Here is a 25,782-nt window from a genome sequence, read left to right on the forward strand (position 1 = left end):
AAGCCATGGTATTTTCAATTGCATCATATGCATGGGAAAGCTGGACAACAAATGAGGAAGACTGAAGAACTGATGTCTTTGAATTGTGGTGTTGGCGAAGAACATTGAATATACCACGGACTGCCAAAAGAAGGAACAAATCTGTCTTGGAAGAAGTACAACCAGAATGCTTCTTAGAAGCAAGGATGGCAAGACTACGGCTTACATACTTTGGACGTGTTGTCAGGAGAGATCAGTCCCTGGAGAAGGATATCATGCTTGGTAAAGTACAGGGTCAGCAGAAAAGAGGAAGACCCTCAACGAGATGGACTGACACAGTGGCTGCAACAATGGGTTCAAGCATAACAAAGACTGTGAGTGTGGCGCAGGACCAGGCAGTGTCTCTTTCTGTGGTACACAGGGTCGCTATGAGTCAGAATCGATTTCAATGGTACCAAACAACAATAAAAAAAGAAGAGGCAAAAGAGATTTACCAATACAAAACAGACCAGGGTTCTCTCTTCTAGCTTAGCTCCTACTTAAACAGAGATTCTCCCCGTCACAGTCTAGTTACTTCTTGTCTCCCCTTATTACCACTGCCTCTTTAGTCCTTTCCCTCTCCTTTTATGCTATGGAATTAACCTTTTTGCTGACCAGAAAGTTCTGCTAAAGGACTAAATCCAACTATTTCAACTATTGCAAGATTGTTTATTTTGAATTCTGAAATCAACTGAACCAACTGAGATGGCCACAGTGAGAAAAAAGTATCTGGTAGCAAATAATATATTATTCAAAGTGTGCTTTCTGAACACAGATTTTACACAACCCACAAATATATCATATCCCACCCCCCTCAGGATACTGAATTTATTTGAAGACAAATGTTTTCTTTTTTAAAATATACAAACATACCTACTTGGCCAGTTGCCACTATGTTGATAAATTTGGGGTGCTGATTTACAGTGAGGCACAGAATATCATCATTATGTTCCTGATAAAAACTCTGAGTCCCTACAAAAAGAAGAAATTTGAGAATTAAGTTTGAAAACTTTAATGTATAATAGCCAAATGCAACTTACTCAATACAATAAACTACTGTTTAATTTACTAGCTTATTTAACACATATTTTTGAGCACTTACTACGTGTATAGTATCATAAGGACAGAAAAATATGAATCAGAAGTCTTTAAAGGGATAGAGCAGTTAAAGGGATAAAACATGTCATCCAAGGCTGAATATACCAAGGGCCACAAGAGGGTTAAGAATCAAAATGCTGTGAGAATTTGAAGCAGAAGATTATTGTCATCACGGGCATATGGCACTCCTGGACTAACTCAGATTCTGTATATGTGAATGTGGGTGGGGAAAGTCATTCCAGGTAGAGCGAACAATTGAAGCAAAGGCACAGAGGCAGGAAAGCATTGAGTATCCATATAAAATGGCTCAGTTTGATTGAAGTATAAGAGTCATGAAGAACAAGATTGAGAAATATGGTTGGAAAAGCAAGTTAGAAATAGAAGAGTGGAGGATTTTGAATCCTGGTCTATTACACTCATGTTTATTCTGTCGTCAGTGGAGAGGCACCGAGTTAACAGTGTTAATCCAGTAGTAGAGACAGTGAAGAGACCTTAGCAGACTATGGCAGCAGTATACGCAGTAGGTGATAAAGGCAGGCATAGCAAGTAAAATGGAGACATAGAAAATGAGGTCAGAACACTAAACCGGGTCCAGATTATAAGGGACTATAGATACCAGGTTCTCCAAAAGCAAAACAAACACAAAATAAAAAATTCAATAATCACATTAAAAAAAAACAATATTACTTTAAAACTTCTCAAAGTGAAATGAGCTTCACAATTTTCAGGGCTGAAAATTCAGTTAAAGGAGCAAATAGCAAATATGCGTTGTTGGGTAAGTTGGCAGAAGATCAACCATTCAGCACTACCTTACGTTTTCATTGTTCCTAGACTATGAACACAGCCACGTATCCCCAAATCCACGAGAGACCCAATAATCAGAAAATCAGAACTGCAGCAAGTGCTGAATCTCCCCTCTGTCCTCTCCTCTTTACACTCCCCCCTAATTAGAAAGGTGATTAATTATAAATCAGGAAATTCAAAATAAAGAACATTACAAGCATAAACTTGAGGATTTATTTATACATTCATCCCTTTCTTGTCTTGTCTTACTCTTTCTCATTCTCTCTGAAGGATACCTGAAGCCTCAAATAAAGAGGATTTTCTCTCTAAGCAGTACTTGTTAAACGGCCCAAGTTTTAAATGGAAAAATACCACTGATTTCTGTGAGATCCTGGTGACTCATTTTCTCTAGGAAACTAAAGCAGAAAGATCATATTAATGATTAATATTGACATGGGGGGGGGGCTGGGGGGAGAAAGTAACTAACAATCTATTCTTTACCCATTTAGAGTGAAGTTCTCAGAGGAAAAATCAGGAAAGATGGACTCTTTTTACCTCCAACCCTAGACTTTATAAAGTTTGCAATTATATGTGATCAAGCAGAATTCAAAATTAAGTACTTGATGTCACTAGTGGGGGTATCACACTATGGTCATCAAATGATGCTAAGAGAACTTTATTTGCTCATCAACAATCCAATCAGTTAAATAAACATCAAGAAATGCTTTCTCACCTTCTTCGATCAAACAAAGTACCATCAGCAAAGTGACAGAGAAGCAGTTTTCTTAGCTTTCTTCCTCGGCTTTTCAAGGCTTCAGTAAGAATGACCGCCTCCCCCATAATCACTCATTCAACATGCTACTTTCAATCATTATCAGAGACAACCATTTGTTTTCATGATGAAGTTATGGGGAAATGGAATTAAAGTTACAAATGCCTTCATCATAAAACATGGTTTCAACATGCAGTAAACCTTCACTTCTGGTAGAGACCTATGGGCTGTTTGCATTATGAAATTCTTTTCTGCTGTGTTACACTCTCTTCAGACTGTAACTTTGGTTACTTGAAATATTACTAGAAACTTCTGCAGTATGAAATACTAATATTCTGGACTGTTTCTTCTACATTATTTATAGTTTTAATAATTGTTTCAAAAAAGAATTTTAAGCTTCTAAATAAAAATTTTAAAAAGTGGCGGGTGGAGAATCAGGTTTTCCTACCTGTAGCAACATTGTGCAGAATTCCAACAGATGCTGTGTGATAAATTATATCATCACCATCATTTAAATAGTGAACATTGTTCCTACAGTCTCTGCCTCGATAGCCAAAAACAAGCTCCAATACAAGGTCCTATAACAATAATGATGAAACTGTTATACAATTATATTCTTCTTCATGTTTAAACTGTCACCATTATTATATTTTGTTTTATACACAGTACTAGTGTCTTCTGTCAAAATAGAGGATGCATTTTCGTTTTACAAACTTGAAACCCAAAGATAAGCTGAACAAACTTCTATAAATAACCTGTTTGGGGCAGCTGAAATGCATATTCCATACTTTTAAGAAACATCCTCCGGAGCTCTGATCATTGATATTTTTAATCTACGTAAAGTTAAAGGAAAAAAGGAATCATAATGTCATCTGATTGCAAGAATTTTAGTTCTCAAGATTTCATGTAAATATTGAGATACTTCTTGAGTCCAAAAGAAAGATATTTCTATTTGTATTCATTGTTAAGCAAATATCTGATCTGCATACATAACTCAGAATAAATTATGTTCAAGATCCAAACAGTACATTCAGCGTCAGTAGACAAAAACCAGCACACCCTTTGACAACTCATTCTAGAGTTCTGGCTGATGATTCTGCTACTGAAAGTGTCCATCTGCACTGACCTTGTGGGGCTGAGTTTGGGAGGAGGCACAATAATCACCCTCCCACAGCTTTACCCCTTGTTTTCAACCTGGTTCAGCACAGTTTGCTGCTGATACTGGGACCATGAAATGTTTGGGAGAATCTTCCTTCTTCCTCAATTACTGAAGAAGGATTCTTTGGTTAGAAACAGACAGAAGGAAAAGCAGAGCCTTCACTGAACCCTACAGTAAAACATCATATGGGGTAAAAATTCTTAATTTGGCATGAGTATTCAATCTTTAACTTAAAAACTTAAACCACTAAGTATAACACACAGTCAAAATGTCTGTGTTTCTATAAGCAACAAATCATTTGTGTATATTAAGTTTAGAAGTTCTTTATGATGCAGGTCAATTCAGGGTATTATTCAGGGAAAAGTAAAAGAAGACAAGTACAAAAAAAAAAAAGAGAGAACAAAGGTTAACAATCCAAAACTCAAACTTGGGTAACAGTTAAGCAATCAATTTTTACAACCAAACAAAATAAATTATTCAATATGCTTATTTTCATGATAACTAATGATAAAACTTGTATGTTTTATAAAAGGCAACAAATTCTGGATATATTCTAAAGTACAAGTTAACATTGGGCAATGGGGCTTTGCTTACCTCTATGGGTCTCTTTTTCTTGCCGACATTGTTTGTCTGGAGTTTCTCTGGCTGTGGTGGGGCCCTGCTCACGGGGGGCCTGAAACAGAGAAGTGGGAATGAGGAAGGGCACCCATCACCCTCTCCTGAGCCTCCCTCTCCTGTTCTCCAGAGAGATGTCTGCCACTCCTCACAAACAGGAAGCCATTCTGTCTTCCCCACTAGACTGTGCCCTCTATCTTAGGTGGAAGGAAAAAACCAGAACTTTTATTTTACTTGGCATATGTTTTATCATGTAAATAACAGCACAGGAGCAGGTTGTTTATAAACAAATGTTAGCTTAACATACTCAAAAGTTTCTTGATGCGGTGCATTATCAAAAAAGCCCTAAATCACTGCTCTCACAGAGTTTATCTTGAACATGGTAGGTACTTAAGACATTCTTCTTGAATTGAATATTGTTAGTATTTCTATGAGCTTTCTACACTGTTGGCAACATAAATCATGTCTGAGTTCAAACTTGTACTCAGAACCTGCTCTTTCATGCTTTTTACCTTCTCTGCCTCCTGAAGTCCCTAGCACTGGTTAATAATATCACCAGCAGTTACTCAACCATTTTACAGTCACAAAGCATTGTAAACCATACAACACCCTGTAAATGGTAATTACTATTACTACTGCCTCAAACTCCCCTTCCCTTATTCACTCTACTTACTAAACATTTATCAACTCTACCTATATAAACCCATTGCTATCAAGTCGATTCTGACTCACAGAGACCCTAGTGGCTCTCAAATCTAGCGCCCTCTTTTCTATTCTATTAATTTAGAATCTATTTACAATCTTCCATTGAGTCAACTGTGTGCCATTGAGTCAATTGTGACTCACAGCAACTCTATAGGAATGAGTAAAACTTCCCCATAGGGTTTCCTAGGCTGTAAACTTTACGGGAGCAGATAGCCAGGTCTTTTCTCCTGCAGAGTGGCTGGTGGGTTCAAACTGCTGACCTTTCAGTTAGCAGCTGAGCGCTTTAACCACTGCGCCAGCAGGGCTCCTTCAGCAGGTATAGAGTTCACAATCTGAACCATTTAAATGTGGAAGCTCTTCCCTAAAACTATTTAATTTTTAAAAATACTAGTTTATTATTTTATTTCAAATAACAATTACTTTAATAACCTGAACAATTATATTAATAAGCAAAGTAATGAATTTATTCAAAATAAACCATGCATCAACCACCTCCCCAATTTTAGATTAATATTCATTTTGTAACAACTAAATCAGGAAATGATAAAGACTAACTTTCCTGTGGAAAAGTATCTAACATTTATGAATAAGTCTCAAAAATTAAAGACATAAAAATATGCATGCATCTTCAAAATGATTTTCAAGCTACACATCTTTAAAAAGTAAATGAAGTGTTATATCTTGAACATACAAGATAAGTTGCATTTTCATATGTAATATGAAGCAATACGCAGTACAGAAGCATGATTGGTGACATAAAAATTAAGTGCACTTATCAAGAAATATAAATAACTTTTAAAATTGTCACAGAAATTTGTTTCAAATCTTCTTCATGTGTAATTTTGAATGTCCACAAATAAAAAACAGAACTGAATTTATAACATTTAACATTTTAAAATATTTCCGCTAGGACACTTTCAAAGAATGGTAGCAGCCTTGGTTTTTCTTCCAGGTCAATTTTGTTGGTAAACTTTATTCAGTGTTATTGCCTAAAAGCTTTAATTATAATCCAAACGAATGAATACGTCATTTTTATCTCTACCATACTTTCCAACAGTTACGAACATTTTAATTTGTAAAGACCATTTATATAAGTCATATTATTGTTTAAAATTATACAACTTGTATAATTATACAAGTTAAATGGATACAGTTTTAGTGAAATAGTTATTTATGTAGTATAAATCCAGTAATTAAGATGCTATTCACTTCAGTGATGCTAATTCCAAGGGGAAAATAACCATGAACACTGTGAACATGGGCAAAGAACACCAAGTAACACAGCTCATTAATGGTAAACATAAAAGATGATAAAAATACAAATTAGGCACTGTAAGCATAGCAAAAAGAGGATTACCTGGAACCCCTTTTCAGCAGCAGGTAAAGAAGAGAAAAGATTACAACACAAATTTGAATGTAAAACACTGGTAAAATACTTCCTGTTATAGTTTCACAAGTTTAGTGCAGATAAACTATACTGCATATACTGAAGGCCTATTTTTATTTTATTATTTCATATACAAGAAGGCTTAAGTTACTCTATTAATGGCAGGAAATTAGAAGAAAATAAAAAAAGAAAAATAAACAAGAACTCATCAGTATGTTTTTTGTTGTAAATGTTAAAGCCTGCCATTCTTATGTTTCTGCACTGTAATCTGAATTTCAAACAAAATATTTAAGCTTATCTTTGTTCTTCCAAAAAGCAGTATAATGTTAGCAACTAATTTAAAAGGTTGGTGGCACTGGAGCTGCTATTAAGAAAATTGTCTAAGGAGCCTAAGCCTCCCTTACTCTGACCCAACGAAAGGAAGAGTGAGAGACTTCAGGACCACACTGGATTTTGGATCTTGGGAGTAATTTAAGCAACCTTTTAAAAATTTTCCTTAAAAACGTAACAACCGAAACAGAATCAGAAGGGATCACAGAAGTCATCTCATCAATCCTCCTCCCACTAAACCTAGGAATCTCCTTTACATGTCTAGAACATACCTTTACAGCACCCGTGACAAGAGGTTATCCAAACTCTGCACTAACACTGCTTGTAATAGGGAGGTTCCAGTAAAAACCAATTGCCCTCAAGTCGATCTAACTGATGGCGACCCTCTATGTGTCAGAGTAGAACTGTGCCCCATGGGGTTTTCAAAAGCTAATTTTTTGGAAGTAGATCACCAGGCCTTTCTTCCAAGGTGCCTCTGGGTATACTCGAACCTCCAACCTTTTGGTCAGTAGCACGAGCGCGTTAACCGCTTGCACCACCCAGGAACTCCGACAGGGAAGCTACTTATATATGAGTCACTGACACCCAAGACAGCAATTATGTCTCCACTTAGTTTTCTTGTTTTTAAACAACTGACAGAGCAATTAGTCTTTATATTAAGTGGCTTCCCAACCTTTCTTCATCCTGTGCTTCCTTCTAGACCGGTATAAATTGTCAATGTCCCCTTTAAATTCAGAGGTCAGTTCTGAATAAACTACTCTAGATATTAGGCTAGATCTGGATGCTTCATTTCTGTTAAAATAGCGTAAGATTAAGTGGGCCCTTTTAGAAGTTATCTCATACTCCAGACTCATGTTAAGCTCTTGAGCAATTAAAACCTCAAGATTTTCACATATTTATCTCGAAAATGCAGAAAGCAAATGATTCCTCTTAAATTTAATACTGTTTCATTTTCATGTTCTCATTTATTGAGATGGTTCTGTTTTTTTCTGTAATTTAGATTAACTCTTTTTCTAAATTTTATTTGCAAACCTAATATGTATCTTTTCTATTTTTATCCAACCACTAATAACAACTTCTCCAACAGCACCCCATTAGAGACCTCACAACAAATTATCTTTATTGTGTCTAGACACCACAGCACTAAGCAAAAGAGCAGCCTCACCGCGGACGGCACTAAAGGGCTAAGCTAAGAAAGTACAGATGGCTTGGAGAACTACGTTTCAGGTATTGAGAAAACAATTCAAGTGTCCCATGTGCTGACTGTAAGGTAATCAAACAGTCAAGGCAAGCTGGCTTTTGATGGTGGTCATTTGATTACTGACGGCAACTACATCACCTGATAACTCTCTGCGTGGCTGAGCGAGGCTTCCATAAAGAGGCAAAGCTGCTCTTCACATACAACAAAAGTGCTAGTGCAGTGGTCCAAAAAATTTCTACAGTACAGGAGTTTGTGAAAAGTCATTTGTAAAATCAAATTATTATAACGAAGACCCTCACAATAACAGCCACATACTGTATCTAGAAATGCAACTCTTGTAGAATTTGTCCTATTCCATTTTCTAATTCTTTCTGGACAAATATAGTTCAATGTTTTACAGGAAAAAAATATCAATACCTTAAAATAATATAAACATCAAAACAGAACAAAGACTAAACTTTTGAATAAAATATTTTATTTCACAAAACACTTACCTTACTACTCCCTGCCTTCAAAAGGAGCAATGGGAAAAATGGGGAAATATATATGAAAACTGATGATAAATAAAAATGTAACAGTTTATTAAACAATAAAAGTAACATGTCAACAAAATTTTAAGGAAATACAAAAATACCTAAATTTTATGTTAAATTGTTTTGAATATTTTTTAAAATAATGTCTTTGGAGGAAAATCTGAGTGACAATTAACTACTTTAAATATTCAAGATTTACTATAAAAACATTTACAGAAAAACATAAAATGTCATTTAGGAAAAAAAATCCCACAACCAAATACAGTAATCAATTGTCATTAGAAACATTTTCCTTTTAAGTGGATAAGATAAAATTCGATGAGTATTTGTTTTAATTGCTCAGTGTTTTGTTTCACCGTTCATGGCAGTAGTACATTTTATTTAAAATATGAAACAATCATTTACAAAGACCATATTATCTCCTCACAAATACATTCAAAACTGGTAAAAAGAAATACCTCTTAATTTTTATCTCCTTTGATTCTTTCATTTTGTAAAAATAAAACACTCTAAATATTGAAAGCCTCCACTTCCTAATCTCACCACCTGACAATGGAGGTGTAGCAGCAATAATAAAGACTGCTGTCTATGAGTCACATTAATTACTTCTTCTGCCTTGGCAAAAGTAGAGCTGAAATTATAAAGTAAATGAACAAAATGAAAAATAGTTCCAAAAATAATTCTGAAAAAGTGAGCTGTGAAAAATGCAAGGTAATAGCAAAGATTACAAAATTGTGACACTGTCAACCATTGTTGGTGAGTAGTAAAATACTTCCATCTGTCAGAACTTGGGTCACTTTGGCAGTGAGGGAAAATAAGTGTTTTACCATGAACAACTGCCTAGAGATTTAAGATTAGGTCACATTTTCTAATATACCAAATTTATCTGAAAAATGATATTTTTCTTTAAAAAATCTACATAACAAATGAAAGAGATTTATAGAATATCTAGAGCTCTTTCCTTCCCTATAGGACATTTTTCAGTTTTCATTATATGTGAGAATTTTCTTTAAATAATATTAAGCACTATACAGCAAATATTCCAATTAGGAACCTTCACATTTGCATATTTGTATGTATTTCTCTAATCAGTAAATGTATAGGTAGTGTTCATTACTCTGTGAATATTTAATTTTAGAAATAGCATTTCAGTATTAACCAAGTATCTCCTCAAGTTACTCCATGTTTTATTCCAAGGAAGGAGTATCCTTCTTGAAAACCTACTATCTAAATTCTTTACATACATTATTTCATTTAAACCTGGAAATATTCCATAAATTAGGGATTATAATGCTCATTTACCATGGAAGAAAATGAAGTTTAGAGAGAATGACTAATTTTTTCAAGGTCATCCAACTGGTAACTAACACTTCAACCTATTTGTCTGACTCCAAAAACCATGCCCTTTGCCTTATACCAAGTCTCTTCAATTCGAATCTTGCTCAAGTATTTAGATCACAGTATATGATTAGCCTTCTTAAAACATATTGCTTACTGAATACTCTTCCTCTTTATACCCGATGACAGCATGGATGGTCACTTCTCTACCCTTTTCCTTAGGTGACTTGCACTGCTTTTATCTGAGGTACACCATCAGCAAGGAACCCTAGTGGCGTAGCGGTTAAGAGCTCGGCTGCTAACCAAAAGGTCGGCAGTTCGAATCCACCAACCGCTCCTTAGAAACCCTATAGGGTAGTTCTACTCCGTCCTATGGGGTTGCTATGAGTCAGAATTGACTCAAGGGCAACGGGTACAGGTACCATCAGCAAACAGGGCACCTGGAAGGGGAGATGTGGCAGCATCACAACCTTGACATTACACCTAGAAGTTCCGTTGGACGTTTGGGGCCAGTTAGTTCCACAGAATCTCTAGTTATCCCCTTCCCCAACACTAACTTACATTTCACCCTTCTAAATTCATCTCTTTCATCAGAACATTATAGCTATTGGTACAAATCATCATCCCTCTGCTAATGCTTTTTGTAACATCATTTCTATCTAACTGAGTTCCAACAGTCTTCAGCACTATTCTCAGACTGTCCCTTCACTTGAATTTTCCACAAATCCTGTTCAACTGTGAATGAACAGCCTTTCATTTTTAACCTTTCCCTCAAATACTCTAACGTTTCATAATGAAGTTTTCCCCATCATGGCCTTTTACAGAAGAGGTCACTGGTATTCCTACCTGCCACTCCCTCTTTGTTCCTTACTGCTGTTTTGGGATAATTTTTCTTTCATCGTTTCTTAAAACTCCTTCGATTCTGAACCCCATGCCATTCACTGATCCATACGCCTCTTTATGGTTTCCTATCTTCCCTAATGATTTTAAAAATTGTCTCTCTGCATAAAATTGCTGCACACATATCCTTATTTTACACTTATTTTTTTATTTGTTCATTTTAAACGAAGACCAATAATTTTCATTAGAGACAAGTTATACTTCAAACTGCTCTTTGGAAAAATTTTTGGGATAAAGATTATCCTTGATTAAAGGTATACAGATACAAAGGCACTTTCAAAATTTAATCATTCCTCTGTTCATGTGCTTCTTAAAAAGCATTTGGCATTAGATTCAATTTTTATTATCTCCTCCAGCCTCACTATATATATATATAAAAGTTAGCAAATAAGATTACTTCAATCATACAGATTTTCTATATAGTATTATTCCCTAAGCTACCTGAAAAGACTGTATCATCATCAAAAAGTATTTAAAGACAAGCATGTCTTCAAGGTGGTGTCTGAAGCTACAGAGTACCGCTGTTACTCAGTTTTTGCGATAAATTCATTTAATTAAACAGTAAATTCAAGTTTTAATACCGATATCTTTTTCTTCATCTAATATTAAACTTGATAGTTACCTCTCATCTATTGAGGGTTCTTTTTGTTGTAAATGAGGCTTGATTCCAAACATTGGGCGAATGTTTGTTGATAAGGCTCTGATGGTGTAACTGATTTCATTCTCCCTTGTAACATCACTGTCGTAGCCTACCATGACAACATAAAAATTATTCTCTAAGTGATAACTGAGGAGTATCTTATAAATTGGATAAAAGGATGATCAAGAATCTAAAATAAATTAGAAAATTACATCTCAAATTATCAAAAATATGCAGCCAGTAAAAATGATGTAGAATATTTAATTATACATGATGTTTTCCAAGTATTATTAATAATAGCAGATAAAAAATAATTTAAAAATATTATTTAAATAAAAGCACATACCCCTAAGGATATACCCAAAAATGTTAACAAAGATTACCTCTGAGTGGTCAAAGATAATTGTGTTTACTTACTACAAAATGCACTTTCTAGCTTTTCAATAATGATCTGATATTAATTGATATATCGGGAAAAAAATCAAAATTCTCTTAAAATACGAGGTTCAGTAATATAAAATTTATTTTAACAGTACTTATTTAAAATATGAGAGCCATGGTGGCACAATGGTTAAGGGCTCGGCTGCTAACCAAAAGGTCGGCAGGGTTCAAATCTACCAGCCACTTCTTGGAAACCCTACAGGGCAGTTCTACTCTATCCTACACAGTCGCTATGCGTCGATATCGACTCAATGGCAATGGGTTTATTTAAAATATGATTGTCTTACATTTGTAGATGAAGAACATCTAAGTCATTAATGTATGCTAGCCCAGTAATCGAGTTACAAAACCAATTTTGGTGTTAAACAGAACAAAAATACTAAAAAACACAATTATTTAAACTTTATCATTACCTGTTTTAACTTCTGCAGTTTAAATCAGTTCTGCTAAATTGTTTTCTACATTTTCATTAAAATAAAATATTAAAAAATGACATACCCCCATCTTCTTCAGAATCTGTATCAGATTCTTCACTATCACAAAGCCTTTTTTCTCGATAGCCCTCCATTTCATTTGTCCAAACCATTAAAGACATATCTGTACCTCCCAAGGTAACCAACATGCTGTCATCGTAAGTCCAGCGAACATTCGTGACGTGTGTACTATGGGCCACATACCTCTTAAAGTTTCCAAATTTTCCCTAAAGATGAAAAAAATTCGAACATAATCTTTGAGAAATTTCATTATTTGAAAACATTCAGTTATTTTTTACTTCATTTCATTCTTAATATATGTTTAGAAATGAATCATTAGAAATGCAACTTGTAAACACATTCTCATGTATTTTCTCATAAACACTGAAACTCACTAGAATAAAAAATAATTCCTAAATCTGGTGAGGACAGGATGAAACTACTAGTTTCACACATTGCTAGTGCCACGGGCACAACTCTTTTGGAAACCAAGTTGGTGCTCTGCATTGAAAGCATAAAAATGTTCTTACCTTTGACTCACCAACCCCCCTTTTAGGAATCTATACTAAGAAAATGTTATGTGTGCAAAAAATATTTACCATAGCATTTACTTATAGCAATAAAAAGTTTAAAACACATTAAATGTTCAATAGAGTAATAGTTAATTACAGTGTATGTCTATGGAACGTGTTATCTATTAAAAACAATTATGCAGGCATATTACTATAAGAAATAGACACACTGAGAACATAAGGATATAAATGTCTATATACAGCATGGCTATATTCACAAAAAATTATCAATCATTTTGGTATATACCCATGCAAATATCTTTTACCTTAATTCGTTGTAAGTACTACACACAGGAGTATATCTCAAGAAAACCCCAAGTTATAGAAACTGGTAGCTTTTAAATCTAGAAAACTAGCATTACCAAGTTACATAAGTAAATTTCAGACCAATGTATCATAAGCAGGACTTAGGTGGACATCTTTTCAAGGGTGTTAGAATAAGAGATGTCTTTAATAAACAAAATACAGTGATAACAGGTCAGTGAATTTTCTGGGAATGAAGACTCTAAAGTTAGGGGAATCTGTTATCAAAGCACTGTATGAAGGTAGTTTCCAAGACTTTGAGGTTCTTGCTACAGTGAGGTAAAGGAGGAATCTATAGATCAATATCTTAGAATGCATTATTACCAAGGCACCTACAACTGTCTGGAATGCTGGAAGTGAATTAACTAACCAAAAAATGTTTGGAACACATTCTTATCCGCTAAGTCTACCACGTAAGCGTATCTAAAACAGGGATCTGTGGAAAATTTTCTTTGGTGCCTGAGTTTTCTCTTAGAATTTTTAAATCTGTGCTTTCATTTCAACGCTGATCTAAAAATACGTGAGCAGCTATTTGAGACTATCATATACTGAATACCATAATATGACTTCAGTGCCCTGTTTCAGATTTAGGTTTATGATCATGTTGGTGTCAGATTAATTTACGGCATTAATAAGAAATAAACACATCTGTACTTTATACATAAATTTCATTTTTATGCTAAGCAAAATGACTTTCTGGCCTACAAACAAATGTTTTATAGTAATTTGAATAGAGAAAAGTGATAAGAGAATTGAGTCATCACAGCACACAGCAGCATAGGCATGTAGCACAACAAGGAACCTGTACAGTTTGGTTCAAGAAAAATAACAGCATTCACCACATTAAATCAGGGTTTATTTTAATTTTAAAGGTGTTGTAGGTTTTTTGTATTTAATTGGTTAAAGCGTTTTAAACATGTAAGGTGTAAGTATAAAGACTTTATATCTACTGTTGTTGTTAGGTGCCGTCGAGTCGGTTCCAACTCACAGCGACCCTACGTACAACAGAATGAAACACTGCCTAGTCCCGTGCCATCCTCACAATCGTTGCTATGCTTGAGCCCATCACTGCAGCCACTGTGTCAATCCATCATTTTGGAGGGTTCTTCTCTCCTCTCTTTTGCTGACCCTCTACTTTACCAAACATGATGTTCTTCTCCAGGGACTGGTCCCGCCTGTAACATGTCCAAAGTACATGAGACGAAGTCTCACCATCCTTGCTTCTAAGGAGCATTCTGGCTGTATTTCTTCCAAGACAGATTTGTTCATTTTTCTAACAGTCCATGGTATATTCAATATTCTTTGCCAACACCGTAACTCAAAGGCATCAATTCTTCTTTGGTCTTCCTTATTCATTGTCCAGCTTTCACATGTGTATGAGCCAACTGAAAATACCATGGCTTGGGTCAGGTGCACCTTAGTCCTCAAAGTGGTATCTTTGCTTTTTAACGCTTTAAAGAGGTCTTTTGCAGCAGATTTGCCTAATGCAATACATTCTTTGATTTCCTGACTGCTGTTTCCATGGGCGTTGATTGTGGTTCCAAGAAAAGTGAAACCACTGACAACATCAATATTTTCTCCGTTTACCATGATGTTTTTATTGGTCCAGTTGTGAGGATTTTTGTTTTCTTTATGCTGAGGTGTAATCCATACTGAAGGCTGTTAATGGTATATATTTCATGAAAAGAATACCTAAGATTATTTAAGTTGATATAGGGAGTAAAAGGAATGCTTCCTTTAAAAGGATATTTAAATCGCTCAAGATTGAGTAACACTATACAATATAATATATAACTTAAGGCATGGGATCATAAATTATAATACTTCTAGATAAAAGTTATTAACAGGATGCCAAGAATAGCAAACATAATTCTGAGCATTTCATATCACAACAATGAAATGCTATGAAATGACATTACCTTAACTATTTTTATAATAACCATTATTAAGAAAGTTAAACAAAAACACTTACTTTAGTGGGAAATCTAAATAACTTCACAAATCCCAGATCATCCCCAGTAGCAAGGATCATTTTGTCATTGGTGAGACAAGAGGCAGTTACATCTGTGACTTCTCCAATTACTGGCCAAATTCCCTCACAGCATAAACCAAGCACACCTGTCCATGATGCCCAGACAATTTTTTCTACCTAAAAAGGAAAAAAATGCTGTCAGTTTATATCTAAATCTAAAACATTAACAACCATTATATTTATTAGAGCCAAAAAAGAACATGAACAACAATATATAATTCTCTTTCTAACTCAAATCTAGGCAGTCAGTTTTCGTTTTGTAGCTTCCAGTCTACTAGTTCCTGCAGAAAAATTTTAACGTAAGATTAACCAAGATGTACTTATTATGTATCCACTGTGTGTACTAAATGCTGGGCACACAGTGACAGTAAATAAGACTTTGTCTGCCCTTCATATAATCAAGAAACTTCTTCTTATGCTTTATGTCTAAACTGTCACTGATGCATTATTGGCATAAGCATATATTCCAACTAACCATTACTGGAAATTAAGAACTTTCACTTACAACCCCTTTCCCTTATTAAGCCACTTTCACATTAAATTTGTTGAGCCTTTATTCCTACAAAACATTTTGCAAATATTGTTAGGCATAAAACTAAACACATTTTTTTTGGTTGTGTGTTTGTGTGTTTTTGTTGTATTTTAAATCAGGAATTTTCCAACAAGCGTCTTAGACATATGGATTCCAATAGATTTGGCAGATGTGCAGTACTCCTATCTTACAGGGTATGTCTTCTGTTTGCTATTGCATGCTTCCTGTTCTTTGGGGAAAGTGATTTGAACATACCTAGACATATAAGTGATTCATTCCTTACCCATCTACATATTCTGGCCCGATGAAATAAACACATTCGAAGACTATCTATAATTTGAGTAATTTGAGAACAGGCTTTACGTGTAACTAAAGGAAGGAAGGCAGGCATCAATTTTCCAACCACTTTTACTCATATAAACAACACTAAGAGCACCACTATCTTCCTACCTCCACGCTGGGAATGATTTGTTTTTTTCCTCTGGGAGCTTCAAAGAATAATTGTTCTTTAGCACCAGTGTTGACTTGTAAAAGCTTTCCTTAAAAAAATAATAAACATACATACATATATTAAAACTCATTTTCCTTAGCAGTCAACATGTATTAAGATCATTTCATTTTCTTAATCTCCATATAATTAAGTAATCAAACACATACATGGTTAATTTTTGTGTATGTATATACATAAATGGAGCCCTGGTGGTGCAGTGGTTAAGAACTAGGCTGCTAACCAAAAGGTCAGCAGTTCAAATCCACCAGCTGCTCCTTGGAAACGCTACGGGGCAGTACCACCCTGTCCTATAGGGTTGCTATGAGTCAGAATTGATTTGACAGCAACGAGTTTGGTTTTTGGTTTTGGTTTATGTACATAAACACTATCTATATTGTTATGATATGCAAAAAAACCCCTCAGAAACAAATGTTGAAGAATTTTTTAAAAAAGTAAAGGTAAATATTTGGCCTAACTATATTTGGAAAAAAAATTTAATTCACTATTCTCGGTTTCTTTAGATGAATAAGTAAAACAAAATCTTTTAAAAGAGAACATTTAAATATTTAAGATTTATTGAAACTTATTAAAATTTATGCTTCTTGTCTAAATTCCCACTGATGCCTTATTGGCATAATCATATGCCACATACCATGCATTTTGCTACAAAACAGACATACCCATTAAATTCTGTATTTTGTGCAATCATGACTATACTTAGGGAATGTATTTTATACCAAAGGGAAAATGACTCTAAAATCCTCATTAATATTTCTTACTTTCCAGATGTGAAGTTACTATTTACATCAAATTTATCTGACAAGAAGTAGGACATCATCATCACTAAAAATTATTTTTGCATAATATTAAATCACTTTACCAATTAAAGAATTTACTGCAGCACTGTCATCATCTGCAGTAGTATCATTTGAATAACATTAGATGAAATACTGAAAACTCTAAACTCTACAGTGTTTATCCTCTTTAGATGTAAAGTAGTGGAAAATCATTTTGAGAATTGTTTGTTTTTTACAATGTTTTGAATCACTTTGTTTCTCTAAAATATCAAATGAAACTTTACCAAATACTAAGTTATTTAAATTCTTACCTCTAATATCCCAATCAATGTGGGTTATGTAACTGGTAGCGCCTTTGCATATTCCCACTCGTTTACTGCTCATTACACTGTATATATCTATAAAGCTGTCATGGGATGCTACAGCTAGATACTTCCCAGACCCTGTAATAGAAACATATTTGCTTGACATTTTCTACCTTTGCAAATATTTTTTACACTTTGCAACTAGGGTTACTTTGGTCTTAATATTTTTCAAGAAATCTTAGGTGTTTCATAAATTATAACAAGACAGATATGTCAAATGACAAATGTTAACACATATTTTTCAAATATATTGTCATCAACAAAATGAAATTTTTTTATTGTAGTCAAGTACATCAGTGGAGAGCAAATGTCAAAAACTTTGATACATTTTGCATTTAACCAAAACAAACAAACAAACCTCTGAACTTAGAAACAGTGGAACTAAACCGATATAAGTAAATTACAGTAAGTTTTGTAGTAGGCAATGAATATATGGGCCCTGGTGGCGCAGTGGTTAAGAACTAGGCTGCTAACCAAAGGTCAGCAGTTTGAATCCATCAGGTGCTCCTTTGAAACCCTATAGGGCAGTTCTACTCTGTTCTATACGGTCACTATGAGTCAGAATAGACTTGATGGCAACATGTTTGGTTTTTTTTTGGTAATGAATATATGGAAATTGAAGAAATAAAATTAATGCAATTTCAAAAGTATATAATGAAGTTATCCAACCCTTTCATGTCATAAATGAGGAAAGTGAAGCTCAGAGAAGTGCCTTGATCTGAGTTACACAGAAAATTTAGTGACAGAATTGGTACTAAGCCAGATAATTTGCCATCCGTCTAATCCAAGGCTTTTACCTCTCACCACACTGCCTTGTCTAGTTCACAAAAAAAAAAAAAAAAAAACACGAGGAAAATTCTAATATAAAGTAACAGTTAATATAAATGACACAGTGAGAGATAATTTAAACTGATTGCCAGATTCAAGTTAATAATCAAATAAGATTTAAATGGAATCTTACCAGGTGAAAATCGAATATCTGAAATAGTATCTCTTCTGTGATGAAAAGATACAAGATCCTCTAGAGTATCTGCATTTGCCATTAAGAAACTTCCATCACTGAGACCTACAGCTAAAGCTTTACCATCCGGAGAAAAACAGCAACACCTTCCTCCTAAAAGAGAAAGACAGCATATATCAGACAATTTTCTTTTATTTAAAAAAAATGTATGTGCTTAAAGAACCTTTAATATCAAAGGGATGCCAATACTTATTATGGTCTGACATCAATACTAAAAAGGAGTCAAGAGATAAAAATTTTCTATTGAAATGAATGGTACAGAATCATAAGCAAGAATCAATACAAACCATTTCCTCTTTTGAATGTAGCAATACAAAGTACTAATATTTATAACTTAAAAGAAATTAAACTGATAAAAAAAGAACATGAAATTTTAACTAACATAAAATTTCAATGATATATGTGGAAGTTTTTATTTTGGGGGGGTACTACCTTTTCAGTTTCTATCCAACAAATTCAAAATTTAAGAAATGAGGTCATCTTTACAAAAATGCTTTTAAACAAACAAATCTGATAATAGGCAATTATTAATTTTAGCTAGCAAGATCTAAGTTTCAGAACCACACATTAAGAAATAGTATTATTTAATATTTTACAATGTTTTGAATCACTTTCTGTTTCTCTAAAATATCAAATGAAACTTTATCAAATACTAAGTTATTTAAATTCTTACCTCATGAAACAAGTATTTACAAATTACCTATACCATGCCAGGCATTATGCTAGGCAGTGGGGAAACAGAACACAGTCTCATCCCTGTAGGATATAGTCTGAAGGGAGGAGGTGAGATAATAGACAAATACATATATAATTGCAGGAAGTGATAAATTATATGGAGAAAAAGAAAAAGAGAGTGGGGACAGAGGAGTTATTTTTAAGTTAGAGTGTTCAAGGAAAGCGTCTGAGGAGGTATCGTCAAACTGAGAAAGCCAGAGGGTCTGGTGTAAGAGCATTTAGCAGAGGAAACAGCAAGTACAGATCCCGTGAAGTCAATGAGCTCCGAGTACTCGCGCAACAAGAAGGCCAGTGTGACTAGGGTGGAATGGGCTGAGAGAAAGAGACAGGAGGTGAGGTTGGAAAGGGAGGCAGGAGCCATATTCTATAGTGTCTTTGAGGACAAAATCATGAATTTAGATGATATTCTGAAGGGTATGAAGAAGTCCTGGAGGGTTTTGAGCAGGCGAGTAACAGAATCTGATGTATGTTTGTAAACAGATCCTCCTGGCTGCTGAAATGAGGACAGACTGTCAATGGGTCTTGGAAGGGTATAGAATGGAGGCAGGGAAAGCAGTTAGGAGGGTACTGCATTAATTTTGAGAAGTAGTACAGCAAAGTGGTTGGGTGCTGGACATACAGCCCGACAGTCTGGGTTCAAATCTTGGTCTGCCCCTTACTAGATGAGCGACTATGGCCGAGTTACTCAATTCCTTGTACCCGTTCATTCATCTATAATTGTACCTATACCTCACAGCATGATTTGAAGATTAAATGAAAAGCTTGTATAATAGTGCCCGGCCAACAGTAAGCACTCAATAAATGTCGCTGCCATCATCATCATCATCTTATCTTCATCATTATCAAGAGATGATAATGACCTGAATAGGGTGGCAGCAATGGAGGTGATGAGAAGTGGTAGGATTTGGATATATTTGAAGACTGACCTGGTAGGACTTCGACCAACTGCATGTGGAATAAGAGAAAAACATAAAACGCAAGATAAGGCTGTTTGGGGCTTGATTTTGGCCAAAAAGGGTGCTGGAGGGTCACTGCAAGGCCGAAGCAGGAGGAAGGGACTTTTCTTTCTTCTTTGGTGTGCCTGCAGCCAGGGGCTCCCTGGGGGCTGGAAGGGGTAGTTTCTCTGCCACCATAGCAGAAGACTTCATAGATCAGCGGTGGTCCAAGACCTCTGGTAAGTTTCTTCACCAATGGCAGGTTGTGTGTTCCTGTGGCAGCCATACTCTCTCCAAGCAGATCTGAATCTCAGCCTGGGAGGGGAGTTCCTTCTTTATTCACTGTCCCTTAGCCCTATGGGTGGTAGCTGTTATATGCATTTGCAACTTCTATGCCCCTTAGAGGAGTCCCTGGGTGGCACGAATGGTTAAGCACTTGATGACTAACCGAAAGGCTGGAGGGTCTAACGCATCTAGAAGCACCTCAGAAGAAAGGCCTGGCAATCTGCTTCTAAAAGATCACAGCTTTGAAAACCCTATGGAGCACAGTTCTTCTCTGCACACATGGGGTCGCCATGAGTCAGAATTGACTGGATTGCAGCTGGTTTGGTTTTTGGTTTTTGGTTTTGGACCCCCCTTAGAATCCTCTTTTAACCCTTTTAGTAGTTAACCACCTTTTATTAATTAACACTTCTTCATATTTCATTTTCCTGTTTAAATTACTGGGGTGATTTCTGGCTCTTGACTGATACACAGTTGGTACTGAAGTGGCCCCAGGAGACAGACTATCAAAGATGGGATTTTTGGAATTGGTTTAGTCATGCCATTGGGATTCTGCACAGTGCTCGGCCCACTGCCAATAGGAAATGGGATGCTAGTAATCCAAGGTATTCTGTAGCATCACAATTAATCAAGTTATCTCCTGCAGTTGATTGTGATGAAATATATAATGGAGTTAAGGACCTTGGGAGCCTAAGAGGCCGCTGCCCTTGACCATTACAGCAATAATGATGACTACAACAACTGCGTTGTGTGACAGATGCCATACAGACATAAACTCAGGTTCTTAAGCACTCAGCACGTCATGATCCGAGTGTAAGAGAGTTTCCATGGCAATCCTAAAAGAATCTCTGACATCTTTTAGACATAACGGCAATACTGCTGAAAATTAAATGCAAAATGTAATTGTATGGGTTGCAAATTTTCAAAGTCAATTTAATTCGCAGCTTCGCCAACTTTCTTACATGAAAGTTAGGGTACTGACTGGAAAGGAACAGAAGCCTGAAACCTAGACTGGTGATATCTGGTTAGATGAGACAAAACTGAGAATTCTGAACTTCCAAATTATCTTCATTTTTGCTTGCCAGTGCAAAAGCTTGCTCTCCTACATCAGAGAAGACTGAATTTCTAGGGTAGCTGCTCTGCAGGGGTGCTCATCCTTCTGAAGCGCCACCACAACCACTCCTTTGCTGACACTAGACCCGTAACGTGGATCAAATCTCAGCATGCTCAGACAAACTTTTCCTTAAAGGACCAGATAATAAGTATTTTCAGCTTTGCGGGCCATATGGTCTGTCACAACTATTCAACCCTGCCACCGTAGCGCAAAAGTAACTCCAGGTCATATGTAAATAAATAGGCATGGCTGTATTCCAATAAATCTTTATTTAAAAAATTAGGAGGTGGGTTAGATTTGATCCGTGGGCTGACCCGATTCGGAGGAAGGAATCCAAAATCTTAGCGAGGTAAGAATGTTGGAGCGGATTTATCATGTGTAATCTGCACACCCATTTACCAACTACAACCCCTGAGAAAGTCTAGAAAATAGTCTCTTCAGGCTGTGGGGACCATGGTCTCAGGGAACATCTAGCTCAACTGACATAACATAGTTTATAAAGAAAATGTTCTACACATTCTACCTTGGTGAGTAGGGTCTGGGGTCTTAAAAGCCTGTGAGCAGCCATCTAAGATACTCCACTGGTCTCACCCCTTTGGGAGCAAGGGCGAATGAAGAAAATAAGACACAAGGGAAAGATTAGTCCAAAGGACTAATGGACCACAACTACCATGGCCTCCACCAGACTGCGTCCAGTAGAGCTAGATTGTGCCCAGCTACCACCACTGACTGCTCTGACAGGGATCATAACAGAGGGTCCCGGACAGAGCTGGAGACAAATGTAGAACAAAATTCTAACTTACAAAAAAAACCCCAGACTTACTGGCCTGACAGAGACTGGAGAAACCCCAAGAGGATGGCCCCCAGACACCCTTTTAGCTCAGTAATAAAGTCACTCCCGAGGTTCACCATTCAGCCAAAGATTAGGCAGCCCCGTAAAACAAAATGAGACTAATGGGGCACAACAGTCCAGGGACAAGACTAGAAGGCAGGAGGGGACAGGAAAGCTGGTAATAGGGAATGCAAGGTTGAGAAGAGACAGTGTTGACATGTCGTGGGGTTGTTAACCATTGTCATAAAACAATATGTGTACTAATTGTTTAATGAGAAACTATTTGTTCTGTAAACCTTCATCTAAAGTACAATAAAAAAAAAAAGCAGAGCAACTAGTGACCTGACACAAAAAAAAAAAAGAAAGAAAGAAAAGAGTCCCTTCATTAAGGCACTGAGACATACATTAATAAGGGCAACATGTGAATCTTTGAAAAGCTCTGTGATTGTTCTCCTGTGTAGGTCAGAGATGATTACAGGAGATGGCACCATGGACACGGGCTCCCTTCAACAGGGATAATCATGGAAAAGCAGAGACCAAGTTGGCAGCATTTAACTGCTACAGACAAGGTAGATGCTATTACCAAAAAGGGCAGCAGGGATATACTAATAATCATAATGTTTAAGCCCTCAGAGATTTCTGTTGGTGGCTAATTAACCACAGTATTTTTGGAATGAAATAGATGGATAGCCCACTAGATTAATGTCTGATCTATATAAAAGAAAAAACTCCAGATTTGGTGGCCAAAAACCTGATCACCACAATGAAGAGTCATAGACTCTCAACTAGTTTCCAGACCTAAGCCAGTTCAAATAATCAGAGTCCTTTGCTTGAAGGAAAAGCCAAGTCCCACTGAGGAAGGGCCCTGCAGTGCTGCCACAACTGTATAATGTAAATCGTCCTCCAAAGATTTGTGCCACTTACTAGAATGACTGTGAGCTGAGGAAAAGGAAATATCTAAATCTTTCTCTAATTCTTGAGAACACAAAACAGCATTGCTATTATCTACCAGTCAAAGTGAGGGCTTATGGTGATCCAGTGATAGATGGAGTCTTAGCCCAAGGTTGAATCACAGTAAGCCTACGTGGTCTGTGGGCCCCACCCAATTCCTGAATCTATAATTGGAATAGATATACTTGGCAACTGGCAGAATCCTTCATATTGGCTCCATGATCCATGGTTAAGGGTTAGTACGACAGGAAAGACTAACTGGAAGTCCCTACAATGTACTCTTCCTACCAAGAGAGTAAACCAGAAGTTAATACCACAAGCAACCATCAGTGATACCACAAAAGGCTTGAAACACGCAGAGGTGGGGACACCTATCACATCACCATTTTAAGTTGCCTGTTTGGTCTGTGCTGAAATCAGATGGATCTTAGATAATTACTGTGGATAATCATACATTTAATCAGTTGGTGATTCCAATTGAAGCTGCTCTTCTAGATCTAGCAACTTTACTGGAATAAATTAACACAGCCCCTAGCATTTGGTACCCAACTTTTGCCCTGACTAATGCTTTTTTCTCCATACCAGTTTACAAGGACCACCAGAAGCAGTTTGCTTTTACCTGGCTTATACCTTGGTATACCTTCAAAGCCTTGCCTCAGGGCTATTTCAACTCTCCTGCTCTGCCATAATATAGTCCGAAGTGATCCTGATCGTCTTGACATTCCACAGAGTATCTCAATCGTCCACTACATTGATGACATTATGCTGACTGGATCTGGGAAGCAGGAAGCAACAAGTACTTTAGATGCCTTGACTAAGACATGTAAATTGAGAGTGGCAGATCAACCCCACAGAAATTCAGGGGTTTGCCACTTCAGTAAAGTTACTGGGACCCCAATGATCTGGAGTAAGTTAAGATATCCCCTCCAAGGTGAAAGACAATCTGTTGCACCTCCCATCGCCTATCATGAAAAAAAAAGGAGCAAAATACTTGGCAGCCCTTTTTGGAAGCAACATGTACCACATATGAGTGATCTGCTTTTACCCATCTACCAATGCTTCCAGTTTCAGTGGGGACCCCAGCAAGAGAAGGCAAGCTTCTCTTCCACTGGGACCTTATGATCCAGCAGATCCAATGATATCAGAATAATATGTGATTACTCAAAGTGTCTGTGGTAAATGGGGATGCTGAACAGAGCCTGTGGCAAGCTACCAAAGGAGAATCATACTGCGGATCTCTAGGATTTGGGAGCAAATCCATGCCCTTCTTTATAGATAACTGTTTTCCTTTTGAGAAGCAGCTTCTGGCTTGCTACTAGGCCTTGTTAAAGAGAAAATCCCTAACCATGGGGTATCAGGTAACTATGTGGCCTGAGCTTCCTATCATGAACTGGAAGTTACATGACCAACCAAGCTACAGACTAGGCATGCATGGCAGTAATCTATCATCATATGGAAATAGTATATAAAAGACAGGCTTGGACAGATCTGGAGGTTACTGGTAATTTGCATGAGCAGGTGGCTAAGAATCCTTTAACTCTGGCTACAATGCCTCCTTTCTCCCTCAGTCTGTACCTATGGCCTCATGGTTGTTGCTTATAATCAGCTGACCAAAGAAAAAATTTGAGCCAGATTTACAGATGATTCTATGCAGTATGTTGGTATCCACCTGAAAGCATTACAGGGGTGACCCTCAAGAACAGCAGTGAAGGCAGGTGGTAGCACTTCAAGCAATGCAATTGGTAGTCCACGCTGCAGTAAGAGATGGTCGGAAGTACAGATTTACACTGATTTATTAGCAGTTGCTAACAATTTGCATAGCTAGGAACTTAGAAGAAACAGGATTGGAAGATTGGAGATAAGTAAATCTGGAAAATGGATGCGTGGATGAAACTCCACATTGCAAAGATTTTATGTCCTAGGGAATATTCATGATGATACAACCTTGCTTGGTGAAAGTGAAGAGGACTTGAAGCGTTTACTGATGAAGATCAAAGACTACAGCCTTCAGTATCGATTACACCTCAACACAGAAAACAAAAATCCTCACAACTAGACCAATAAGCAACATCATGATAGATGGAGAAAATACTGAAGTTGTCAAGGATTTCATTTTACTTGAATCCACAATCAATGCCCATGGAAGCAGCAGTTAAGAAATCAAAAGACCCACTGCATTGGACAAATCAGCTGCAAAAGACCTCTTTAAAGTGTAAAAAGCAAAGATGTCACCTTGAAGATTAAGGTGTGCCTGACTCAAGCCATGGTGTTTTCAATTGCCTCCTATGCATGCAAAAGCTGGACGATGAATAAGGAAAACCGAAGAACTGACGCCTTTAAATTGTGGTGTTGGTGAAGAATACTAAATATACCATGGACTGCCAAAAGAACGAACAAATCTGTCTTAGAAGAAGTACAATCAGAATGC

General features: G+C 36.4%; 1 protein-coding gene across 3 annotated transcripts in view; it reads right to left on the minus strand.

Moving 5' to 3' along the window:
- The window catches only part of EML5 (EMAP like 5), a 144,108-nt gene that overhangs the window by 25,045 nt on the left and 93,281 nt on the right, over positions 1-25,782 (minus strand). For 2 of the 3 annotated variants that reach the window (XM_004376655.2, XM_023731680.1), the window contains exons 22-32: positions 18,446-18,598; positions 17,431-17,562; positions 16,283-16,371; positions 15,241-15,417; positions 12,419-12,620; positions 11,462-11,588; positions 8,563-8,577; positions 6,508-6,516; positions 4,425-4,503; positions 3,120-3,249; positions 892-990 (exon numbers count right to left, since the gene is read on the minus strand). In XM_004376655.2, coding sequence (XP_004376712.1) covers positions 892-990; positions 3,120-3,249; positions 4,425-4,503; positions 6,508-6,516; positions 8,563-8,577; positions 11,462-11,588; positions 12,419-12,620; positions 15,241-15,417; positions 16,283-16,371; positions 17,431-17,562; positions 18,446-18,598 — 1,212 coding nt within the window. The remainder of the gene's footprint in view (positions 1-891; positions 991-3,119; positions 3,250-4,424; positions 4,504-6,507; positions 6,517-8,562; positions 8,578-11,461; positions 11,589-12,418; positions 12,621-15,240; positions 15,418-16,282; positions 16,372-17,430; positions 17,563-18,445; positions 18,599-25,782) is intronic. The other variant, XM_023731681.1, reaches the window with a different exon arrangement.

Source organism: Trichechus manatus, unplaced genomic scaffold, assembly GCF_000243295.1.
Source record: "Trichechus manatus latirostris isolate Lorelei unplaced genomic scaffold, TriManLat1.0 scaffold00045, whole genome shotgun sequence".
Classification (NCBI taxonomy): Eukaryota; Metazoa; Chordata; class Mammalia; order Sirenia; family Trichechidae; genus Trichechus; species Trichechus manatus.